Below are 12,337 nucleotides of genomic sequence, written 5' to 3'. Positions count from 1 at the left end.
TGACAAAAGCAGGAAGCATCAGCAGATATGTCTAATCAGTCAAAATTTTTTTCTTGAGTTTGACCTTGTTCTGGGCCCCCTTATTCACGTGGATTGCGCTTCTGTTTGTCCTCACGAAAAGGGTTTTAACTATTTCTCACGTGAATTATGTGTAATATATATTTTTTTTACATTTTTTTTAAAGAAGAAAAACGAATGCTCGATTTGATAATAGTTACGTTAACAAATCTTATAAAAAAAAGAACAGAGGAATTTACGCTGCAACAATTAATTTTTCTTTAAGTTCATTAGTATTTGTTTTGGAAATTGCAACCTCCAAGAAACTGCAACAAAAGCGAGACCGAAACCAGAAGGAAGGAACTGTGGCCTCAAATTCAATTAAATTCCCCTGCATAGAAAAGATAAACAAACCCACGGCACCACCATTAATGCCGTTCAATCAAATAAATAAATTATACGCGGATTATTTAATTCGAGTTTCTGCGGTTTGCTCGTTGTTTCCTGTTCTTTTCTCACTGCTTTTTTTCTATTCTTTTTATAAAAGCGAGACCCCTTTAAGAGTCGGTAAATGCACCAATTCTCATCTCAAGAACATCCATCTTCTCCTTACTTTTCTTCTTCTTATTACTCCATGTCGGTTTCGGGTATTCAAGGCCACCTTCTTGAGGTCACTGGTATGTATGTTTCTCAAAATTAAATTAATTTTCTTTTTTGTTGGGTTCTTCTTGTTTCTTGTCTTTTTTTTTTTTTTGATGTTGGATTCTTTTGTCTTTTGGTTGTGGCAGTTGTCGGGTGTAATAAATTGAAGGATACTGAATGGATTTCAAGGCAAGATCCCTACGTTTGTCTTGAATATGGTACCAACAAGTACCGTACACGAACCTGCACAGGTAATTTCTCTCTTTTAATATATACATTGTTCCTGATCTGGGATTTGGCATCTAAGTGAAAAATTAGCTTCTGGGGTCTGAAATATGATTTGGGTTTTTTTTAGATGGTGGCAAAACGCCCATATTCCAAGAGAAGTTTACGTTCACGCTGATTGAAGGGCTTAGAGAGATAAATGTGATGGTTTGGAACAGCAACACTTTGACGTACGATGATTTCATTGGCAACGGAAAGTAAGAATTCGCCTTTTTAATTATTTAATCTTTGCTTTTGAGAAGATATGTTCTCATTTTGGTTTTTGGTTTTAATGTTTTTTTTTTTATTATTATTGGGATTTTTGGCTTACAGGGTTCAATTGCAGAAGGTTCTTTCTCAGGGTTATGATGATACTCCTTGGCCGCTTCAGACTAAAACTGGCAGGTAAAGGAATTGAATCTAATGGTGGTTTTTAGCTTGTACTAGAATAAGATATGTTTTGATGAAAAATCTAATGGCACTCGAGATGGATATTTCCACCATCTTATAAATTAGATAGTCTAGTGATCACTTTGAATGCTTTAGCAATATTGGCTATGAAATCCTGTTTAATTTCTCCACATAACTCTGGAATCTCTGTTGTTTCTAATTTGTCTTAGTCTCCTCTAGAGCTTAGAGGTGCAATAATGTTAATGTCTTTTATCCTATAATTACTGTTAAAAGTTAAACATTATTGCTTCTTATTTCCTGTGTGCTTCTTTTTTACTCACAGTTTATGAGGAAGAAAATAGGTTGTCATTCATGTATGCATGTGTAAGTTGTCCTCAAACAGAAAGATATTTCTTAATATAGCTTCTATTCATGGACATAGACACATAGTTGCTGTCAAACATGTATTGCAGCAATGTCTTGCACCATAGATGTTATAATGCTGTTTTTTACATCAAATAGATTTTCTTTTCTTTAGGTTTGTGGTCATTGTGAGATACCATAATTTAGGCTTTGACAAATTAGATTCATTATAACTTCAAGCTGTGTTCTGCTTTATTTTTTGAGGTTTCATTAACTTTCATCAATAGCAGTTGAGTTTGTCAAAACCTTATTTGTTATTTCAGTAAGAGACATTTGGTTTCAAGCTCAATTGATGACTTTTCTAATTTATTGATATGAAAACAAGAAGCTAAGTTTGGAAGGTAACCAAATATATCTAATTTAGTTTTAACTTTTAACTTGTAAATTGATTTCACATCATATTCCATACTTTTGGGGCCAAAACCATTTTATATGTCTTTATTTTCATGGTTTCTCATATATGGTGATTTAACTTATAACTTTATTGGAATCCCATAACATTTTCTTGGGAGGTACATGTATGATAGTAAGAATAGAAATTCAAATACCATTTGTTTCTAGAAATATTGGTATAGTCTAAATTTAGGTATTAAACAGAACGAACATCTGTGAAACACATAATTTACTATTTCGAGTTTTGTTAATGTGATTTTTTCTTCAGATATTAGTGTTACATAAGTTTTAAAAAGTGTTTTTAGCAAAACATTCTTGAGCTTCTACTTACTCTTCCTCTTTTTCAAATTGCAGATATGCTGGAGAAGTGCTGCTCATTATGCATTATGGAAATGCCAAAGTAAGCGCCATGTATTGTACTTTATTCTCCTTCTTCATTAATATTTTTCAAACAAGTGGAACTAAATAGTTTTTTGTATTGCTGCAGCACCCAGCCGCAACATATACTCCATCAGCACCACCATATGCAGCTCCTCCTCCTCCTCAAGTCCCTCTATATTCTGCCCCTCCAACACTTTCAGCTTCTTATGCACCACCAGCTATAACATATCCAACTACATCACCATATCCTGCATATCCTTCGTATCCTTCATATCCTTCATCCACATATCCTCCTCCACCAGCTGCATATCCTCCTCCACCTTCTGCGTACCCTCCACCTCCCCCACCTTCAGCATATCCTCCAGCTACATATCCACCAGCCTCAACCTATTATCCCCCAGGTAACTTAGGTCATATATTATATATCTTTTGATACTACTATTTGCATGTTAAATATAGTACTGAAGTTCTGTTTTGTTTTTCAAGCAGGTCCTTTTCCGGGTCTTTATCCACCACCACCATACTAAAATCCCAGGGAGGAGACATTCCAACTTTTAGAACGTAAAGAGTCTTTCAAATTAGAGGGCCTAGAGGTCCGAATCTCTTTGCAGGGGGTTGGGATTACGGATGGGAGAGGGTTACCTCCCGCTGTGTAACCCAAATGCATTGGGCTTATGTGACCCAAAAAAAAGTACTTAAATTCTAGATATCCTATTGAGGAAACAAAAATTAGAACTTTCGGTTAGCCATTGTATAGAATTGACTGTTCATGATTTTCTAGTCAAGGGACAGGGCTGATGTGGTTTATTTTTTCTTTTGAGTTGGTGGGTGGAAGTTTGTGGTAGTTGTTTGTTCATTTGTTCATTCTTATTAAACCAGATAATAATACTATGTGCTCAGGTACTTGATCTTTTTGCAAGGGAGGGTGAGATCCTCCTGCTTTGGAATTGGGTTGGCCTGTTAACGCCTTTTCTTTGGGATGAGCTGTGGTTCTAAATATTAATAGGGACTCAATAGAAGGCCCAACTTTCTACTTGCCCTTTACGTGATTTCCTCTTTAAGGCCTGTTGGACTTGATGATTGGGCACTGCCTCTCATCTCAAACTTTGCAAAGGCCTTGGAAATGGCTACTCTTCTATCGGCTTGCTAGTTGCTTCTGCTCTTGGTCTCAAAATTGACCCCAAATATCCGGGGAATGTAGTTTACGAGGTGAAAGTGCAGATTGGAGGGTGTTCTGTTCTCCCGATGAATAAGCAAAGCACAAACTACAATGTGTTTGATGTTAGATATGATTCTATACCTTCTTGCAAAATAACATGTCTACTACAGCTAAATACTATGTTATAATGTCATAGATTCGCCTATGTACAAGAACTGTCTCCCAATTATTTTGCACAAGTTTCACATAGTGGAGAAATTTTATGAGTTTGTCATGTGGGGAAAGCTGTCCCTCTGAGTTTTCATGGTAACCATCTGTCTTTAAAAAGACAAAAACAGCTATGAAATAGATTGGGTTTACGTCTATTGTTGCTAGGATTAATCACTTTTTACCCTGTAACGATATATATGTTTTAACAAGCAGTAGTTTCCACAGCTGCATGCATGATAATCTGTTTTTACTTTGTACTTCCAGGAATACAGTGTTATGTTTTTCTTTTTTTCATTGGTTATGGCAATTCTGACTTACTCGTCTGACCAGGCTGTAACTCATATGCTGACCAATGAACAAACTTGAAATCTTCCACAACTGTTGCCATTATGATACTGATGAATTTTTTGGGGAAAAATGGTTAAATTAATTGAACATGTCACATTCAAGCACTAATTATGCTAACCCACTAAGCAACTGTGGGAGCCATGAAGTCAGTTCCACAACTTCCATTCTACCATGGATGCCATTTCCATGGAGTGGTTGGAGCTTGTTTTATTTGATAAGTTGAGTGTCAGAATGTCAAAAGCTCGAGCTGGTTGGTTTTTTCACCCTTTCATTAGTTCAAACTTAATTTCAAAGCTATGTAAGACATAATTGGGTGAATTATATAGCTAAGAGGTTGTTTCTTTCGGAGCACAGATGAATTGACTTCTTCTCTTGTTTCTTGCTTTGAATTCTTGAAGCAATTATGTCTATAATTCCACTGTGATCATAACAGAGACAATCGAACAACAAACCAGACTTACTGAAAAGTCTGAGTAGTTGAAGAAGTTTGACATGTACTTCTCCACCTTTTTATCAGTCTTTGACTACTGGATAACAGTACTTGCATTTAATTATATAAATAAATAGACTAAGCTAGGTCAAGTACTAGCAGTGATTACAAATATATCAATATCATGCAATAAATTAAGAACAAAGAATTTGGACTATCTTGGTTCCAAGTCTTTACCTTTGGATGGTTCTTAGTATAGTTATTTATGTATTTATATTATATAAAATATTAAAATTTATATATTTATATTATTTTTATATAAAAATTATATATTTTAATTCGTATAGATATAAAAATATAATATTTTTTAAAATTTTATTAAATATATATAATTATTATTAAAATTTTAAATCATAATATTTTATATTTTTATTTATATCGTAATTATATCATATTTTAAATTATTATATTTTATAAATTTAATATATATTTTTTATCATACAAAATTTTAAGATTTTTAAATGTTGAATCTTAAAATCCAGCTTTTTTTTATAATGTATATATATTAGTTTCTTGAATGGTTCTAATCATTGCTGTCAGATTTTTTTCATTTTTAGCCCAAAAAAATCCAAAAAAATTCAATAAAGCAATGAAAATTTTCAACAATTTTTTTTTTTTTCACAAAGTCAACAAACTTCAAAATTTATCTCAAACATCCAAATCAAAACATCAGTGATGTTATCGGCATCATTGCCACCACATTGCATGAAAAGGAGAAATAATAATGATGCAAAGCTAGATTAATTTGTTACTTCGATTAATAAAGCTAATAATAATGTTAAATCACATTTAATCAGACAGGTAGTTGGGTGGGGATCAGTAACAAATCATTCACTTTGATGTTTTTGTTTTCCAAAAATGGATTTGGTACGTTTTATGATTGAGAACCAACTCCACAATAATAAAAATGAAAAATATTCTCTTTATTTGATTTGAAAACTTAAAATATAATATAATAATATGATATAAAAATTATAGGGTTAAATAAAATAAAAATAATTTAATTTAAATTTTTAATATAATCATAAATAAATTTAATAAAATTAAAAATATATATTTTATATTTTTATTAATATAAATTATAATATATAATTTTTATATAAAATACGATATAAATATAATATTTTATATGATATGGTGACATAAAATGTCCGACATTATAAATTTTGTTACTAAAATCCTTTTTACTTTGGTAACTCATGGAGTGCTAAAAATATATATATAATTATTTAAATATAAAAATTATGTCACTCTAATTTTAAATTTTAAAATTTTAATTTGACAGTTTCACATTTATAATTTACAAATTAGAAGTCAAAATTTAGTGAATGAGATAAATTATTTTTCATCGCATGGTTCAAATTTAGTATTTAATTTCAGTTAATTAAGATTTTTCTAAATTTAATTTATTATTATTAAAAACTACTATTATTATACAATTGATTGCTCCAAAAACTCAACTACATTAAAAAATGAATAGTATCATGTATTTATACATTTCATAATTGCGACATTTTCCCACTACAACCAAAAAGTATACATTTCATACGTTTATGCTTCAATCCTCAAATTAAAAAAAAAAAAAAAGAGAGTAAAGGAAAATAATTAGATGAATAGATAATATTTTAATGATTTTATTTATAATTGAAGAATAAAAATTTTATAAAATAAAATAGTAAAATAATTAAATTAATGTGATATTATATAAATTAAATTGACTTAACATATTAAATTAATCTAAAAATAAAAAATAATTTTAATTATATGTTGACAATCTCTATTAAAAAAATAACGTATTTACTAGTTGGATTCAAAAATACTCCTTAACCCTATCCTATACACAGTATCATTATTTTTATCCATTTATGTCCCTTCCAAAATTACCTTTGCATTAAAAAAATCTAACCATAATTACCTTCTCTTGACTTTTCAACTATAATTTTTAAGTAAAAATTTGTCGTTCACTCTTTACTTTTTGGCTTTTTCCACTTCTATTACCCAGCATATACCGTTCTAGTCAAACTCGTGCCTTTTACTTTAAACTTTTATCATTGCATAAACTGATTTGATACTTCATAAATTTTCAAGTTTTGAACAATTGAGCTTGGAAACCAGATCCAAAATATTCTACTATTACTATACATATTATCAATATTTTTATTATATATTTTTTAGATCTAGAATAACTAGCGATCATTTTCTAAAGTCTAAATTAATTTTGGTATTGTAGAGAGATAAGAATGGATAGAATAAAATAGTTATTTTAAATTAAAAATTATTTCATCATAAATTATTTATCATATATTAATTTTTCAAAGTTTTAAAAAAAATTTTAATTCTAATATAATTAATATTCGGGTTTCAACGTTAAGTGACTTTATAGAATAAGAATTATGATCCCCATGTAAAACCTGTAGTAATCTGAAATTTTAATGCAAGCTCCACTTCTCGCTTTTTTCTTTCTCTTTCTCTCAGTTTTTTTTTAATGAATTCCGCAAGAATCTATATGCTAAAGCACAGTGCGTCTTTATGTTGGTAGGCAAAATAAGAAGAGTTGTTTTCATGGGGTCAGGCTTGGTGTGTGTGCCGTTACAGTTCTCTGCCCGCCAACGAAACATAAAATCCCAACTCAATTCCATTCAGAAACATGCAAATATTTTATTGATTAAACTAAAGGACAAGCGTGAAACCCACTCTTGTAAAAATCAATCCCTCCTTCTCTTTTTTAACTTTCTTTTTTGTTCACTGCCTCTTGCCTTTCTCCAATCTCTATCCCATTCCCCATCTATAGCTCTATTAGCCATTCTACACTCTTTTAACACTTACCCAGGTTGATAGAGAGAGAGGGGTATCTCAACCAGCTTTTGTTTATGGATGTTTTCTTTTGTATTATGAGCTAAGGGTGGACTCGAAACCCTCTTCTTCTTGGTGGAAGAAGATGGCAATACAACAACATGAACAGCAATATTCACAACAGCAACAAGAACAGAACCAGCCTTCTTTCTTGCTTGATGCTCTCTACTGTGAAGAAGAGAAATGGGAAGAGGATGAAAATGGTGTTGGGGAAGTTTTACAGGAAGGGAGTTCCAGGGGCTGTAACATTAATGGTAGAAACCCATCTCTTTTTCCACTTTTGTTGTTGGAGCAAGATTTGTTTTGGGATGATGAGGAACTTCTTTCACTCTTCTCTAAAGAAAAACAGCAGCAGGCGGCTCGTCATCTCAATCCCAACAACGTGGAAACTGATGAGTCTCTAGCAGTGGCTCGCCGTGAGGCGGTGGAATGGCTGCTTAAAGTCAATGCTCGCTACGGATTCACCACTCTCACTGCTATACTTTCGATTAACTATCTGGATAGATTCCTAGATAGCTTTAATTTCCAAAGAGATAAGCCCTGGATGATCCACCTTGTAGCTGTGACTTGCATCTCTTTGGCAGCGAAAGTTGAAGAGACGCAAGTGCCTCTTCTTCTAGACCTACAAGTACGTTCAAAACAACAATCTTGACAAATATGCTCCATTTAAATTGTCATCGTTTCATGTCTTCGAGAGTCAATAACATGCATTGATTTCCTTTCGTTTTAGGTTGAGGAGACAAAATATGTTTTTGAGGCCAAAACTATTCAAAGAATGGAGCTTTTGGTTCTCTCCACTTTGAAATGGAAGATGCATCCAACTACGCCACTTTCATTTCTTGATCACATCATAAGAAGGCTTGGATTAAAAATTCATCTCCATTGGGAGTTTCTCAGGAGATGTGAGCGTCTCCTCCTCTGTGTAATCTCTGGTAAGCACTCCATGATTGCTCTGCCAAGTTCCCTTTGAAATTAACCTTAGATTCATTGAGAACAGTTACTAAAAGGACAAAAAGGATACCCACTGTGTGTGTTTTTCTTCCCTCATCATTTGGCCTATGTTTTCTTTTGGGTGTTTGTAGATTCAAGATCCGTCCATTATCTTCCCTCTGTATTGGCCACTGCAACAATGATGCATGTTATAGACCAAGTTGAGCCGTTCAATCCCATAGACTACCAAAACCAGCTTTTGAGTATTCTTAAAATAAGCAAGGTTTGTCCCTAATCATTAAAGCAGTTTCTCCATAATTGTTTATTTATGTCAAAATTTTGAAACATTCCAATAAAAGCAAAATATTTGCGCATTATAATTTATTGCTCCACTGCTTTGCAACAGGAAAAAGTAAATGACTGTTACAAAGTCATTCTTGATCTATCAACGAGACAGCAAAAAAATGCATACAGTAATCCTTGTCATCGGAGCAAGAGGAAGCTCGAGACGGTTCCTAGCAGCCCTACTGGGGTGATTGATGCTGTGTTTAGCAGTGATAGCTCAAACAATTCTTGGGCTGTGGGGTCGTCAGTCTCAGTGTCCTCATCACATGAGCCACACTTTAAGAAGAGCAGAGCCCAAGAACAAGGAATGCCTTTGCCATCACTCAACCGAGTCTTTGTTGACATCGTTGGCAGCCCTTCTTAATATCTCTCTCTCTCCGAAGAATATCTATATTTATTATGCTTATGTCACCTGTTGGTTCAAGGAATCGAGTTTCAAGTTCAAAAGTAAAAGAAAAAAAAAAATCTGCTTGGAATTAGACCAAATAAAAGACAAAGTGGCTTAGAGAAAAAAGAGAGATTGAGCATTGAAGAATGTATGCATTTTGGCACCTCCATTTTTCCATCTGCAACTGTCTTTTTCAAAGCATACTTTATGTGGACATATTTTAATATTTTACTATCATCATCATATAAAATAAATTCAGAAACAATTTTGTTTTATGCAATGTTTGTGTCAAATCTTCTCATTACCCATTTAACTAGAATCAATGGCTGACAAAATCATTTTATTACTTACTCGTTGAGGAATGAACATAGGAAAAAAAAAAAAAAAGTAAAAAGAAGGGTTTGTTTTCATGTGCAGGGGGAAAGACTGATAGAGGATGTTGGCCGGTGGGATTTGATTTAAGACTTTTGGATTAGGAGATTTGACCTCATTTTAAGTGCTGACCTTCCCCTTTTTTGAGGTGATCCATAATCCATTCCCTCTCATTCCTCAAACAAAACCCAGTCGTGGCCTTTGGCCTTGAAAACACACCGTCTATTGGTCGTAGTTGTCGATTATGGATAATAGTAAAAAAAGCTACGGAAATCTAACATGTTCCACTCGCTACGCGCCTTACTAGGAGCGTTAAGTAAGCCGGTGAAAAAAACTTGAATATGATTGTGCAGGGCCCTTGAGCCATTGCCTTTGTCCATGGCTTCATGCTTATTGCTCAAGTCAATTGTCATTTAATAATTGAAAAATATGCAGATGAATTTTTACGCAAAGCAGTAAACGACAGGCAAAAACAGTGCTCACAAACTGCTTTGCTTTTACTGTTCTCAGTCTTTTTTTTTTATAAAAGAGTTTATATTTTGAGAATAAAAAAATTATAACTTTTTATATTTAAAATTTATTTTTAAAAAATAATAATTCGAATCAATTAAATTAAATTTGAATTCATCTTCACACTATAAACAATTTGGGATGTTTCCTTATTTTTTTTTTTAATTTGATCGAATCTTCCCTTAATCAGATTAGACAAACTCCCATTTAACTCACCATAATCCTTTCCAGCTTTATAACCAAAAAATAAAATTAATAATTAATATTATTTCCTTACTATTACTCCGTAAACTTTCCATGTTCTTCGTTTTTTTTTTTTTTTTTGCTAATCTGCGCATGTTGAATCTGTGCGCATTTTAGCCAATTCAGCATGTCTCAATACTTTAAACTATTATTCTTTTTCATTTTTAAAATGAAAGAAATAGTATCTAATCTTTTATAAGGGGGGAAAACAAGTTCTTTCACCTTTTTAACATGTTGTAAGGTTTTTTTTTTTTTTTTTTTTTACAAAGAATATCATAGCTTGAAATTAAAAAAAAATACAGATATTAAATTTAAATTTATTAGATAGTATTTTTTATAAGAATAATTGTATGAATTAATTAAATTAAATATGTAATTCAAATTTATAAAATAATAAAAAAAAAGAATTGCTTATCCACTTTTTGATGGGAAAAAAATTAGACTCCTTCGGTTTATCTACCAAAGCCACCTTTTTTCAAATTTAATGTTGCATTTCACTTCTTTAAATTGGGTGTTATTACTATTATAATTTGAGAATTGAAATCTTATCACAATTTCCATCTTAACATGCACCAATTGCCACACATCAATTATTATACCTAGGCTTTTTTTATAAAAAAAAAAAATAGAAAACTTGTTAATTTAATTGTTAAATTTTATAACAATTTTTTTATTTTATAAATTAATCATTAACAAAATTTTCATTATCACTTTTTTTCATCCTTTTAACTAAACAAAACTTTAAAGTGAAAATTTTATCTTTTATAAACGTAAATCTAATTAAGGTTTCATTTGAATGAATGGTAAAATTAATTTTGATGAAATTAAAAATCATAATAAAAGTGATTATATCTTCGATTGAAAAAAAAAAATAAATTTAATGAATTTTATTGAAATAGATATTTAGATTTAATTTGTGGTACAGTAAATTGAATCGTATCACATTGGAAATGCAATACAATCCAATTCTAGGCTAAATCCTTTATAAAGCACCAAGCTGGGTGATGGCATTAAATGGATAATAATAATTTTAACAACGTGGTAAAAAAGTTAAAATGATTGAGTATGAAAAATAACACTACTATTTGCTGGAATTAATTAATCATTTGTTTTATATGGTAAAGTGTAAATTGGTCTAACTCTTATACTTCATCAATTGTTTTTAAGGACTTCAAACCCTTAGATAGGGTTAAATTACTCTCGTACGGAGGCAATAAAGTTAAATCATAATCTTATGGTTGACAATAAAAGAACCACACATTACATTGCTTGTCTAGACCATCTTACAAGCAAAGGCAAACTAACGCGTAATTTAGATTCCATTGCACCTAAATCCAAAACCCTTTTTTAGGCTAATTGCATCGTGAAATGCATTTAGATAACATTTTTTTTTAACAATAAAAATTTAAAGATAAATAAATTACTTAATTCTTTATATTAAAATGATATATATTATATTTGATAATTTAAAATAATTGATTACAAATTATATATACGAAATGATCTCGATAAATAGATAAAATTAAAACTAAAAATATCTTCATAAAAAAAATAAATATTTAGATAACATCACGTAATATAAATGGCTCCAATGCTCCTTCGACCTCTAATTCAAGGAAAAAATGTTATTGGGATAATCTATTGTTTTAATATAAAAATATAAAATATTTGATTATAAAAGTTATTTCTCATAGTTAATCTTATAATTTTTATTGTGTTTGGATTTAATTGTATATTTTAATCATTGATTTTAATTTTATTATTATAATATTTAATTTTATATAATTTTATTAAAATTAATCTTATCATCTATAAAAAAAATTATCCACGATATTTTGGTAAAAAAATAATTAAAAAAATGATGAAAGAGTAATATGGAAAACAAGGTTGTGGCTGTAGTTTAAGGGGGTCTCCCACTCAACCCATATAAAAAGGTGAAAGAGAAAAAAATAGATTGGGAATTTTGACATTGGGAGACAAAAATCTTTGGTGTAATAGG

General features: G+C 30.9%; 2 protein-coding genes across 2 annotated transcripts; both read left to right on the top strand.

Moving 5' to 3' along the window:
• The first annotated feature begins 262 nt into the window (after nt 1-262).
• On the top strand, nt 263-3,473 carry LOC111296092 (uncharacterized). The gene is made up of 7 exons (XM_022890149.2): nt 263-674; nt 786-890; nt 995-1,121; nt 1,237-1,308; nt 2,464-2,509; nt 2,597-2,891; nt 2,980-3,473. Exons 1-7 carry the CDS (start codon nt 569-571, stop codon nt 3,015-3,017), a joined length of 789 nt encoding a protein of 262 aa, XP_022745884.2. The 5' UTR covers nt 263-568; the 3' UTR covers nt 3,018-3,473.
• Nucleotides 3,474-7,273: 3,800 nt separating this feature from the next.
• Nucleotides 7,274-9,328, top strand: LOC111296084 (cyclin-D3-3-like). Its single transcript, XM_022890140.2, has 4 exons — nt 7,274-8,178; nt 8,281-8,482; nt 8,633-8,763; nt 8,887-9,328. The coding sequence occupies exons 1-4, from the start codon at nt 7,636-7,638 to the stop codon at nt 9,187-9,189; spliced, it is 1,179 nt and encodes a 392-aa protein (XP_022745875.2). The 5' UTR covers nt 7,274-7,635; the 3' UTR covers nt 9,190-9,328.
• Nucleotides 9,329-12,337: the final 3,009 nt, after the last annotated feature.

Source organism: Durio zibethinus, chromosome 16, assembly GCF_047325235.1.
Source record: "Durio zibethinus cultivar Kanyao isolate XHJ-2024 chromosome 16, ASM4732523v1, whole genome shotgun sequence".
Lineage (NCBI taxonomy): Eukaryota > Viridiplantae > Streptophyta > Magnoliopsida > Malvales > Malvaceae > Durio > Durio zibethinus.
This window is presented reverse-complemented; position numbering and strand designations above follow the sequence as displayed.